The sequence below is a fragment of the Rhea pennata genome, chromosome 3 (genome assembly GCF_028389875.1).
Source record: "Rhea pennata isolate bPtePen1 chromosome 3, bPtePen1.pri, whole genome shotgun sequence".
Taxonomy (NCBI): Eukaryota; Metazoa; Chordata; class Aves; order Rheiformes; family Rheidae; genus Rhea; species Rhea pennata.
Window position 1 is genome coordinate 82714365 of NC_084665.1, and position 13624 is coordinate 82727988.

The 13624-nt window shown below is 36.2% G+C and overlaps 1 protein-coding gene across 1 annotated transcript in view; it reads right to left on the reverse strand.

Annotated features, from left to right (window-relative positions):
• Positions 1 to 6865: 6865 nt before the first annotated feature.
• Positions 6866 to 13624, reverse strand: part of GRIK2 (glutamate ionotropic receptor kainate type subunit 2) — a 413047-nt gene continuing 406288 nt past the window's right edge. The window contains exon 16 of the mRNA XM_062570999.1: positions 6866 to 7030. Within this exon, the coding sequence (XP_062426983.1) occupies positions 6866 to 7030 (165 nt within the window). The remainder of the gene's footprint in view (positions 7031 to 13624) is intronic.

A 13624-nucleotide genomic window follows, 5' to 3' on the forward strand; every position in this document is an offset into this window, starting at 1 on the left:
ACTCAGACATAAAAAATAAGTGTACAAGAGGGGAAAGCAGGGTTAGTGACCCAGGAGGAATATAGAAACACTGTCTAAGCATGCAGAGACAGGGTTAGAAAAGGCAAAGCCCATGAGTGGGTCAGGCCAGGTGGTTGTGCCGACATTCAGAGAGATCTCAAAAGACTTAAGACAGGAATCTCATGAAGTTCCACGGAGGGAAATGCTAGATCCTACGTCAGGGGAGGAGAAACCTCGGGAACCAGTACAGACTAGGGGCTGATCTCCTGGAAAGCAGCTTGGTAGAAAAGGCTCTGTGGGTCTTGGCTGACAGTAAGTTGACTGTGAGACAGCGAGATCTTTGCCCTTGTGGCAAAGAGGGTGAATGGTATTGTGGGTTGCATTAGGAAGAGCATTGCCAGTGAGTTCAGGAAGGTGGTCCTTCCCCTTTATTCAGCACTAGTGACACACATCTAGAATACTTTATCCACTCATGGGATGTGAGAGACAGGCACATACTGCAGCCTGTCTCACAGCCACACGATAGTTAAGGCACTGGAACGTGTCATACGAGGAAAGGCGAAGAGAGCTGGGCGTGTTCATCCCGGAGAAGAGAAGGCTTAAGGGGAATCTTAACAATATGGATAAATACCTGATGGGGTGGAGGGAGGAATAAATTTCATGTAGCCAGATTATTCTAAGCAGTATCCAGTGAAAGGACAAGAAGTATTATACATAAATTGAAATACAAGATATTGTACTTCATTTAAATGTAAGAAAAAAATCTCATTTTTGGTGAGGGTAATTGGAACAGGTTGCCCACAGAGGTTGTGGATTCTCAATCCTCGACAACATTCAAAACACCACTGGGCATAGTCCTGGGAAACCTGCTTTTGGTGACCCTGACTTAGTAGGAGGGGTCAGACTAGATGATCTCCAGATCATCCAAATCTTCCCTTTGAAGAAGTAGCTGGAGTAAACAATTCAAAATCTCAATGACTCTGTGCTTCTATGATTCTATAACAGATGTATATATGACAAGCATATAAGTAATTTTTGTATAACAAAACTGAGCATTTTTTATCATAGATATCAATACACAGAATGGCTTAGCAAATATACGTATTAGAAATTGTAATGTTTATTGATCTACCTGGGTTTAATGGCCCAGGCAGTCAGCACGGTTAAAATATTGCAATAGCTCAAAAGGACTGCTATAGCTACCATCACTTTAGGTTTTCTTTGAATCCCTGAGCTGATTTAGCCAGCCAGTCTACTTGTAGGAGACTAGCAAAGCACCATTTTTGGCACAAATCCACAAAAAGGCTTGAAATTGCTCCTTCAAATCCAGACGAGATACTTTAACAATCTCTACGAATTTGTTTTGTGAAGCATGATGTAGCACAAGGAACATAAAACAAAAGCCTAAACTTTTGACCATTTTCACTGTGTTCATACAAGTTTTCAGGTAAGTTTAATGTAGAAGTAAGTCTTTTATTTCCTAGCAAACCCGCATGCATCTCATTCTCATAAAACTCCTGCAGTCACGGCAAAAAAGGAGCTCTGAGGCTTTTCTGTTATTTTTAGCACATGCTAGATTTCCTAAGTAGCTTGTAAAACTATGTGTATATCTTATGACAAGGAGAGAAAAGCATTTTCTTGGCACTGAGAGTTCCTGAAAGCCTCCAGGACAGCTATGTATGGCTATGTAAATATGTATAATTCCCAATTTACGCTTCAACGATTCAAAATAATAATGTTCATCTTTTCAGAGTGGCAGTCCCTGAAGAAGAAAAAGATAAAAGAGAAAGCTGATATGCTTTGCCTCAAGATGGGTTACATCAATTTGTTTATTTCATTTATCTACATTAAGCATTCTTCTCAAATTCCCACAACTATATCATTGCTTCAGTCACAGAAAGTGGTGTTGGCTATGAACCAAAGAGAGGAAGTATTTCTTTAGTTTTAATTAGAGTCATATCTCATAAAAAATTTCTAATGATGATTATAAAACAATTCATAAAGCATAGATTTTGACAATGACAGGTTTGTTAAACTAAGTGGACAGAAGTAATGAAGGAAAGCAAAATATTTGATATTTGAGTTAACAAATTGCTTATTCATAATTTTTGCAAGCTTAAAACAATTCAAGGTTCTATCTGGCTTTGAATTTGGATGTGCTTTCAGTAAAGCTCTTCCTACATATAATTCGTCTTATGTATTAATCTATGTATCCCATTTTTATTGTAGTAGATTTCATATTGAAAGCTTTATAAAACTATCTGAACATCGTGTTCTATATTTCTACACCCTGACCCTTCAGGGAAATTTTCAGTAAGATGAGTCAGTGTGATAGCTCCTTTAGGCTGGCTTTATTATTTTTATTTTCTGTTTATTCTGATGCCATAGTGCTAAGGATTCCAGGCAATGAGCTAAAAAAAAAAAAATCACTAGTCTGGAAGTCAATCAGATCAGTATCAATTCAAATATAATTTAAGAAGATCTACTTTTTTATTATTTATATAGCTCCATAGTTCATGGTGCTTCATATAACAAATCAAAGACAGATTTCCTGCCCCCTAAGAGCTTACAGTCTAGGCAAATACAAGAACAACAGGAGGAGGCAACACAGGCAGGGAACAGAGAGGGGTAATAAATGAAGAAAAAGACAATTAGATTGCAGTCACATGAAAAGCTAGTGTATTCATCTTGGTGGATACAAACTTGGGAGATGAGGTGCTTGAGTAATTTTAATTTTAATTAGAAGTACATTTTATAGGAAAGTCTGAAGTAAAAGATACTGAAAATAAATTAAAAGGTGTCAGAAATGCTTATAAGAAGGCAGAGAGGCAAGACTAGGAGTGAATAAGACACCAACAAATTTGAGGCTGGAAAGCAGTGATGCTTGGATGTCAGACTATATTGATCCCTTCTCTTCCTACACATCTTTGAAAATAGGACAAAAAGTACAATTGCTCCTGTACATATGAAGGCAGGCTAGTATCATATTTTGCCTTTAATATTTATTTCACTACACATTTAGCTGATCACAGCATTTGGGAATGCAGTGGGTGAAATCTTGACTCCTCTGAAATAGGAGTTTTGACACTACTTTTAAGGGGGCCAGTATTTTGCTCTTTGTAATGTGTAATCGTTAATGTATTTGGAGCCTCTACTGTATTTAGAGACTAAGCTGTGTCTAAAGTACTTTGAAACACTTTTCTAGCTTCCTTACTATTATAATAATACAAAAATGATTTGACCGTATTATCTTTTATCTCTTTGTATGCCATTATCTCTGCTCATGATCCCCTTTTCTTGATAATATCTTGATTTTGTAGCATATCAGGGCATTTTTTCCTAATTAGTTTGAGGGTTTTGGTTTTGGTGTCTATTGCTAGTTGTCTATTGCCATACAATGATGCTGAGGCAACCTGAATATCCAAATTCTGTGTCTTGAGACTCATTCAACACTATAGACCTCCACCTTCCTTGAAGTAGATGATACATTAAAAGAAAAAAAGTCTTTCCGTTTTTTACTCTGATTTTCATCCACCAGGTAGCACCATAAAACTGACCTAAAAGTCCTTTAAAACTCTTCTCTAGAGTGACATTCAAGGTCAGTCAAAGAAGTCAGATTTCCTGTCCTGGGAAATCAATGGACTAATTGAGCTATTATATGAAACCACATAAAGCAGTTATGTATAGACAGATTCTGAATTTTCATGGGCCAGATACTCTCTTGATGTAAGGCAGTGTAGCTCTATTGACTTTGATGACACTATAACAATTTATACTACAACATGAAGGTTTGGCACTAGTCACTCAGCAGCCTTTCAAAATGAGGACATTTTCTTCAGAACAGGACTTCCTTCATCATTTTGAAGGGAAAATGAACCAGTGAGCCTTTGATGGTGAAAAGTAATAGTATAATTTTCTACTACTTTGGGGTTCAGCTGTGTGTTGGTATTTTTCCTTTAAAAACCTTAATTTTCTGTGAAAAATAATTACTAATGCACAACAGAGTAGCATTATGAATTATTGTATATACTAAAAAAAAATGCCATTATGCTATTATAAATCTGTTGAGCCATGCATTTTTAGTGTTGATTTTAAATACAAATCTCCAGTTATGTTGCATATTTCCCTTAACGGAAGGCTGAAATTCTCACTGAGACCCTAATTAAGCCACACTGCTTTCTGCTTAGGATTCTTGTTCCTTAGGGGATTTTGACCCAATGAAATATTTGGGATATCTTCCACATCTATACTTACTGTGGCTCACATAAAGGTTAATGAAAATTAATCATGTGCATCAAGTGGAGAATGAAACTCCTGCTTATTTCAACATCCTTAATGGAAAAAAGAAAGGTTAGTTTGAATATAATACAGCATTTTATTTCATGATTTTACAAATTTTATTGTAAATCATCAATCAAATGCAATAGCCAATTTTTTCCATTCCAAACCAGCATAATTAGGAGTTTTTATTGTGTTGTAAGACAATTACTTTTTCCCGCTTTGTATTTTAAAGAATTAACTTAAACTTAAATATGCATTACGTAAGTATACTTATTTTCGGAATCTTTGCTGAATGTGTTTTTATTTTGTTTTTTACTTCAGACAAAGATAACCTCTTGTTTGTTATCACATAAATGGGGATGAAACTCTCACAAACATCAGAGATTTTGCTTTCTCAGTTCCTATTCACAATGAAAATGGCCAGCTCAGTGTCTATGAAGATATATGAGAACTGGGTAGTAGACACAAACCTCCCCTCACTCCTCTACACAAATTTCATTATATTTTTTGTACAGTTTAGGTGATATGTCTTACCTTCCTGTATTAGAAAGATGATGATAAGATTAAATTATGCCCTAGTAAACAAATGGTCTCATTACTCATCAATGAGTGATTATTTATGATAATTTTTAAGTTATTGGGTTTTTCAAACTAGCCAAATGAAATATTTTCCTCATAAAGACAGTCTTCATAAGCTTTTGTGACTAACATAACATTCCTACGTAGTCTATTCTATACATTATTTGGGGGGGATATAAATAAATTTACACTAGACAGAGGTGCAAGATTCAACATCTGTAGGGCAGTATTTCATAAAGCTATGTCCAAGAACTCACTGCAAGCAGGACATACAAATTAGCTTTTTAGTAACGAAAAGCCAGATCCTGCAAAAACTTATCACAATGTGCTGTACAGGCTTCTCTCAGAAATCCCAGCAAATTTTCTGGCCGCAGGTTTAGTGGCAAGAATCAGCAGGATAGGGCACTAAACTGAGGCTTTTATAAGTACCAGTACTGACACAGAGTACTGTACATATATTGCTCAAATCACACAGTAAAAACAAAACAACTAAAACTGACATAATTTTAATGCTTTTTCTTTCTTTTAATTTTGTGCATTGGATTCAAACAGCAAACTGAGTGCACTTCAACTGTTATCACAACGTGGTCAAGAGGTCTGTGTCTTTTACCATTTACACATAATTGTTCATGACAGCATGTTATCAGCCTAGTGGAAACCAGGGGTGTAGTATGGTAAGCAGTGGTGGTAGTGCACCTAGTTTTTATATTATCTAACTTGAAAATATGTCTCTTCTAAGATTCCTTTTTCTTGATAAAAATAGTTTTCACCAAACGTTGGTGGTGCACACGCACTACCATTCATGCTTGGCATCACACCCCTGACAGAAACACATGTTCTTATTTTGTTGATAAAAAGTATTACAAAAATTTCCATACAAAAACTATTTTCATAGAAATCTTGCATTTCCACAAATAAACCTGAACATTTTTTTTGAAAAAAAAACTGCTCAAGAATTTTGTTCATTTAGTACTGTGACTGTATTGAAAAATGCAGTCCTCCAAAGTTCTCCACATTCACTTCTTTTAGGTGACCCATCCCACTTCCAATATTAGTGAGAATTGCACAGGCTCCATTGAGTTCAATTAGTAGCAGGAATAAGGGTTTCAAAACCAATTCAGGCTAAAATGCAAGCCCTCTATGTGCCAAATAGACTGCTTCCCTCCCCCCCCCCCCCCCCCGCCTTGTCACAATTAAAGAACAGAAAAAGGTAGTTGCTTACATCTAAGAGTTGTAAGATACATTCCTTTGTACTCAGGAAACTTCTATTAATCTAAAAATTGGGTCAAAATTATGGATTTTTTTTGTTTTTTAGTTAAGAGTGCCAGCCCAGGTAAATTTCAGTTATTGATTTAAAAAAAAAAATATATTTATTTACTCAGTTCAGTGACATAGACAGTCCAAAAAGCAAGTGAGCATCCCCATATTTAACCTTCCTTTCATGGGATTCATATTTTCTTCCTTTTAACATTTTTCCCATCCCGTAAGCTGATATTGCCTGTCCAGCTGCTAGTTACAGTCTGTAGATATGGACCAGCAGTTACCAACTCTTCTATGCTTGGAAGTTCAGGAGAACGTATTGTTTTGTGTTCCACTCCAGTTCTGAGACATTACTTTTAATAGACTCCTTCTGTGGTTAGTACCATCCTGGACACTTATTCTCCATCTCCTGGCAACCGTTGAACTTCAAAAGGAACCTGTAATTTCTCACTGAGACTGCATTTGAAACCAGCCACAAAACTCACATGTAACATTCACTCATCCAGAATGGTGGAATCCATGGCGAACAGTGTAACCCCGCGTAACTTGGTTGATCCGTGATGCTTGTGATTCGAGTCTGGCCATTGCAACTGCTGAGATCACAGAGTCTCTAGTTCATAGACACAGCGGCATGAGGTAACTCATTTTATTTTGCACAGGTTGCATATTTCCACAGGAAACATTCTCGCAAAGTTGTTTGGAAAAAAGACGACAGTTTGTGCTTGGGGTATTTGGCTTCCCAGCTCTATGCCATGGTTTCTTTACCCGGCAACCTTCTGTCGTTAAACGTGTGCATGTTGATGACTTCTTCTGTTTTCACAATAACAGGGGCCTGTGGCTTGTGTTTTAATCGACGCTGACACTTCAGAGACATCCTTAGCTCCTCTACCATGGCACTACAGAAGGACCTCTGAGAGGGAAATTGAGGAAGGAGAAGGAAAAAACAAAAACAAAAACAAAACACAACTGTAAGAAATGTCCAGCTGCAATGCCTAGGAGCAGATTCACTCTACTGGCACAGCCTTGTCAGTCCTGTAAGTTTACTTTATCTCAGCCTGGAGCTCATAACAAATTGCTGTCTTTTAAATATGCATCACATAATAATTAAAATGACTTATCAAGCTGTGATGACTCACTGCAAACTTCACCTTGTCTCTACAATTATTTATCTGCCTGCCACTGACTATGGATGCACATGATATATAAAAATATCATAGAATCAGTAAGGTTGGAAGAGACCTCTGGAGATCATCTAGTCCAACCCCCCTGAAATTTAAAACAGATGTTCTGTTAACATAGGTTAGTCTTATACAACAACATCTGAACATAATATGTATACTAGGTACTTAGTAAGATTTCCTTGCCCATATTTCAAAGTAATATATTTCATTTCTATATAGTTAAAACAGCTGTTCCTCAACAAAAAAGTAAGGCTTGGTGTAAGAAGTTAACCTAAATTAATCTTTAAATACTGTTAAAATGCAGATGAAGGACTGAAAACAAATATCCACTTCATTATTTTGAGCATCTTCTGTATCTAAATATTTCATGTTCACTATCATATGCCATTTGTGGAGAAAATATTTGCAAAAAGTATTGTTTTATTTCATATTTATGAAGGGCATATTGTCCGAAAAGTGTTTATTAACATCGTAATCTAAATCCTCAAAGCTTTTTTTCCCTTTTTTTTTACAGTGCAAGAAATCAGAAAAATAGGACAAAATCCTTCTTATTCCCTTACTCAGGCTGAACTCTCAACTTATAATAATACTGTGTTGATTTTTACTCTTAATGAGGGGCTTAAGATGGTGATCCCAGAGCCCGATATATTATGACAAACCTCTGACAGTTCTTCTTACTCAAAGCACTAGTGAAGTATAATCTAGCCTTTTGCATTTGCCTCTTTAACAACTAATGTCCAGTCCAGGGAGATAATTAAAAAAAAGAGAGAGAGAGAGAGAGAGAGAGAGAGAGGGAAAAGGAAGAGATGATAGTGCATGGAATTATTGTAGGTTTCTTCTAATAATTGTTTGATTTTGTGTGATTAGTGATAGATCATCAATCAATATACAATTGTCTGCTTTCCCTCCATCAGGAATGCTGCTGTACTTGTGACCTGTTAAACCTCCACTATTTAAATAAACTTAGAATTTGGAAATTTGATCCAGAAAGCATTTAAGCACCTCATCATATCTAATTATCTCTAAGTTCAAACTTTGTTTTTCAAAATCTGCACTCAGCTTCCAACTTCAAATGCTGAAGGCACTCAGATCAGTAAGGCACTCAGTTTTCAACTTTAAACTTTACAGGCTTGACATCTGACCATAGCTGGGAGAAATTTATTCTTCAAACTGTTAAAAACATTGGTGCTTGGTTTATTCCTTCAGAACCCACAGACATTGCAGTTCTGCATGCCTCAGGTCCCTGATTCAGCTGAACCAACAAGCCATGTTCCTTAAAAAATGGGGCAACTGTTAAAGAAGCCCAAGCAGCAGACTTTACAGCTTTTTCTCGTGCTACCATTTAACACAGCTGTTTAACACCACCAGCAGAGCGCACAAGCAGAACATGAGAATGAGATATCTGAGAGTGTCGGTTCAATTTTGTCTTCTACCGGGGCAGATTTAAATGCCAGTGTCTCAGCAGTGCGCTGTAAGCTATAGGCAACAGACCATTTCAGGATAAAAATGCCTGCAGCTGCCTCCTACTGCTCCCATGCCACTTTGCACAGAAGCATTAAACAGAGGCAGAGGGGGAAGAAGGGAGAGAGGGAGAGAACAGGGATCGCTCCAAAGAGCAGAGGAAGGGCTTCATCCACAGTTCCTGTTGCAATGAGGGCCTCACTATTTTTATGTAAAACCCTTGGTTATTATAAAATAGTGCAAATGTGAGTTGTCTCAGAGATCAGATAGAATTGAATTTTAATCTCCCACACTCTGAACAAATGCTCTCTTCTCTCATCCTTTAGACAAACGTGGGAATAGGCAGGAGGGAAGGAAAGGAAGAAAGAAAGGGTAATCTTCCCGTGGCTGTGATACTCTTCCCTTCAAACACATCTTTCTCCTGCTGAGTTTGAAATAAAGGAATGACACTTGCTCAGCTTGTGACAGAAACGGTTTAGCCACATACATCTGAGAAAAGTTTGAAGTTTTGAATCCAGAGGAGAGGTAAGTATATCTCCACAGTGTAGAGTCAAGCACAAGTCCCTCAGAGGCCAAAGTTTAAGACAAAATTCATCATTTCTGACTGGTTGCATGGAGTGACTTCTGCAGTGGACACTCATTACCAATCCTATTTAAAAGTGTTCCTGTGCACTAGGCTGATATCCAACATGGAACTTAGCGCTTCCGCTGTCTGAATGAGGTGGCTACAATTTTTAAAAGAATGTGTTGTGCCGTCATGCTTCAGATCTTCATGTGTTTCTATCTTTGATTAACATTGTGAAGGAAGCAGGAAACTGTATCTCCTTTTTATCCAGCTACATTTTGAAATAAAAGACTAAATTCTCTTAGACTTTTTTTTTAAGAAAGTGCTGTCACTTTACATCAGAACGACAGTTATGTTTTTGAATCTGACACTAAGTCCTGAAATCATTAAAAAGAGCAAGATTTAATTTAATATTCCCTAACATCTTACTGGCTAAACTGCTAAGCCTTGCAGATCCAGTTCCCTGGCATTTTCACTAGGAGGGGAGCCTAGCACACAACTCAGGAATTTCACTAGGAAAACATTAAGATGCAAGTGCTGCCACTGGTAGCAAAACACCACCTCCACCCATTATACGGTACTCACTGCTGGCATCAAAATCTAACTGAAAGATTTTGAGGTGCCTATATCGCTTTACATTTAAAAATGGTGCTTTATAGCCTAACATTATATCCCTTGTCTTCTCTGCCAAGGTATCTAACAAGAGTGGCAAAAAAGAGTGAATCCTTTTCAAGACACATCAGTCAACCAAACCTTTTACACAGATCTGCAAACTCAAGGATATCAACTTTTAGCACTATCAGTATGAACAGTATTACAATCAATGGCCAAGAGATGAGAAGATACATATTCTTATGCCAATATTCTGAAATATCCTGAAAATTAGATCTCAAGAAAACTGCCAACACCTTTTATCAGATAATTTTTACATAGATCTGAACGTTCATTAAAATGAACTCCATAAAATGAGAAATGTTGGAAAGATTGACAGCTTAAATGGCAGATAATATAATTTCCTGATAATTATTTTATCTAGAAAATTCTTCTATTCTGTGTTTTCAAATTATGTTACATAAATTAAGTTCCCAGGAACTTAATTGCATCCTCTATTAAAAATAGGATTCAATTAGTTCTTTTTCTAACTGTTCTTATACATGCTTTGTATTTTAAAACATCAGAAATCTGAAAATAGTAAATATTATTAGCTCCCAGAAGGTAACATATTTTTTATAACCAAGAACTATGTAAGAGACATATTACATCCTTTTTTTCACAAATTTCACTCATTGGAATGATCATCTATTTTTAAAAAGATGAAATCAAGACTATATAAAAGTCCATGATCTAGATCCTTAGTTTCCTTTGGGTTTTATCTCAGAAAAATAGAATAAGGAAGAATTTTCCCATGTACTACAAAGTCATGTTCAAAAGGTTTACAAAGGATTACTTCATGTTTGATCTTTCTTAATAGAAATTCTTTTGTCTTCTCTTCAATTCTAATCTGAATACGTTTACCATTTTTTGTCTTTCCAAACTTTGTTTTCCTACACTGTTGGAGTAGAACTTTTAGAGTATTGACATGAAATAATGAAGTAGCATTCAAAGTAGAATACTTTTTTATGATAGATAAATGCTATTTTCAGACAAGATTTTAGACAATATAATCCAATGTTTCAATCCTGATTTCAGCTACCCTTTCACATTGTAAGGGAAAAACAAAGAAAAGTTTACATAACTTATAGACTGTATTTCAAAACCTCTCTCCACCTTAAAAATGAGCTCCTTTGATATATTTTGCACAATTCTCCTCTTAATTCAAAGAAAATAACCTTTTGCACCAACTCACCTTCTACTCTGCAAGCATGTTCTGAGAACATTGGTTATTATTGAATTTTTCTAACCCTTACAAAATGCTAAGTTGTCTTCCTGAATGTTACCAGAAAGTAAATGTTGCCTCCAAGTCATCTTAGATATAATCAAATAGTAGAAGAGTTGAAGGAAGGCATACAGGTCAATAATCACGAGCTAAGTGCAACTGTTTTGTTGCAGAAAAATGAATAACCGCTATAAAACATTAGAAAGAAAGGGCTGCAGTTCTAAGCAGAAAGCTGAAGTGTACAACAGAAAATTTTAATCAGTACTGTAGTCCTTTAGCCTCTTAACACAAAGGAGTTCTGCCAAAGCTCATCTCCTTATGAAGTGTAAAGAATTAACTAATATCTCTTTCATTCTTTGCTGCAGCTGACAGCTCACAAGTCATGTAGAATCAAGATAATCATTCTGCAGATTCTTGCCATTGTTTACAGTCTATTCAGACAGCTTTTGCAGGGCTTTAAAGCCTGAAAAAAATGAACCTTTGCATGCATATATGAATATGAAAGCCAGACAATATTTAAACTGTTCTCATTATATTGCTTTATAGACTATTTAGAGGGAAAGGTAATTAGAAATCATTTTAGCATTTGTTAGACCCAGCCTTATGAGACCATCACCATAAATTTTACTTTTAATGTCCTAAAAAGAGCAATAATTATTGAAGATACAAATAACAAGACTTGACAGAATAGTGTGAATGCAGCAAAGGCATGCCTTACATCAAAGTGAAACAGGTAACAGAGCAAACTGCAGTCCATACACTACCTGAAACCACAGTACTGTAAAAAGGCATGCCTGTACCACTCTTAACATTCTGAGTTTTGTGAATAATATTTGATTTCTTTTAAATAAAAAGGCCCCAATCATTTGAGATCTTTTATAGATCTCTTTTTTTCTCCCCTCTTTGATCGAGTTAATATAAAGTTGACTGTCATAATTCAGCATAAAACTGTAAGATTTACTCAGAAGTTCATTACCTCCAGCCTAGCGTATCAGATATTATTTGAAGCCTTGTTAAATTTTCTCAAAGCAGTAACAGCAGTAATCCTGCATCTTAAATCAGATGTTATGGGTCAGTGTTCTAGCATTGAGGAGGACATATCAACCAAACTGTTTTTCATTTTCTTGAAGCTAGCCAAGAATGAATGCATAACCATGCCCTGCCCCTCCCTTCTAATCTGTTTCTGCTTCCATATGCCCCTTCTCTGGGAATTCTGAGTGTGTATATGGAAAACCTGTCAATCTTAAACCCACAGACAGAAATATGAATCCTAGGAAAACTCTGACACAGGATCTCAGAGAGATGAGCAATTAATAGAACGAAAACAAACAGAAAAAAAAAATTTGCATTTCTTTGCAGTTGAAGCACTACCTTTTCAAATGAAATTGAAGTATTCTTGCAGTCATCATATTTTTAGATTGCTTAGGTATACACCTAGTCTTAGATGTGATTGTTGACCCGTGTCTATAAATATAAATATATATATATACGTATAATATAGTTGTGTTAAAAACGGCATGTTTTGCACAGACTTTTCTGATGTGGTGTGTTTTCAGTCCATAGAAAGTGTAATGCAGAAGCACACTGTAAGCTAATTTCACAACAATTATCTGAAATACCACCAAATCATTCTCAATTTCAGTTTTAGCAGTTGTCATCTTTGGTAGATGGAAAACCAGGAGCCATTTTAAGAAACTAGTTTCAGGCCAAATCACTGCAAGATTGTAGATCCTACTCAAATACAGACAACAAAATCAAGCAAAGTGAAAATTATGATTTTTAATTTAAGCCTTGCTTCCACCATAGTATCTATGAAGTCAAGAACACTAGAATTGTTCCAGACAGCTTGATGAAGCATGAGATACTTCACTTTGTAACTGAGTTGCATAATACTGATTGTTTCAAGGACTTCTTTTTGTTTGTTTCAAGGGACAAGGGACTGGCCCATAACAATAGAACAGTACCACTAAGAAATTAATCTTCTGTGGGCTAAAGTGCTCATTGAGTTTTTGAATTGTGACATGAACTTAGATGACATACAAAACCTCAATGCTAGTCAAAAACAAAAACAAAAAAAAAAAAGTGGACCACTCCTATACTCCTATTAAAAATGAAAATATCTCCCAGTGGGACAATTAGACACCAGCTTACCTTAAGTGTTCAATGAGTTATCAATTGGTGGCCAAAAGAAATAGTTCAGCCACTTTCCAGTTCTAAAATTTATTTCCTAGCAAGACTAAAGAGAGACTTGTGATAAAGCAACTCTGAGTCCATTTAGTGTCTTCTGAAACCATTCAGTCTGGTTTCCAGCCTGAGTATAGCCTGAAGGCTACACTGGTTCCTGTGGCTGATGGGGTGCTCCTAACAGTGCAGAAAGCTTTCTCAAAAGTGGTTTTCCTTAGCTCTGTCAGCAGCCTTTCT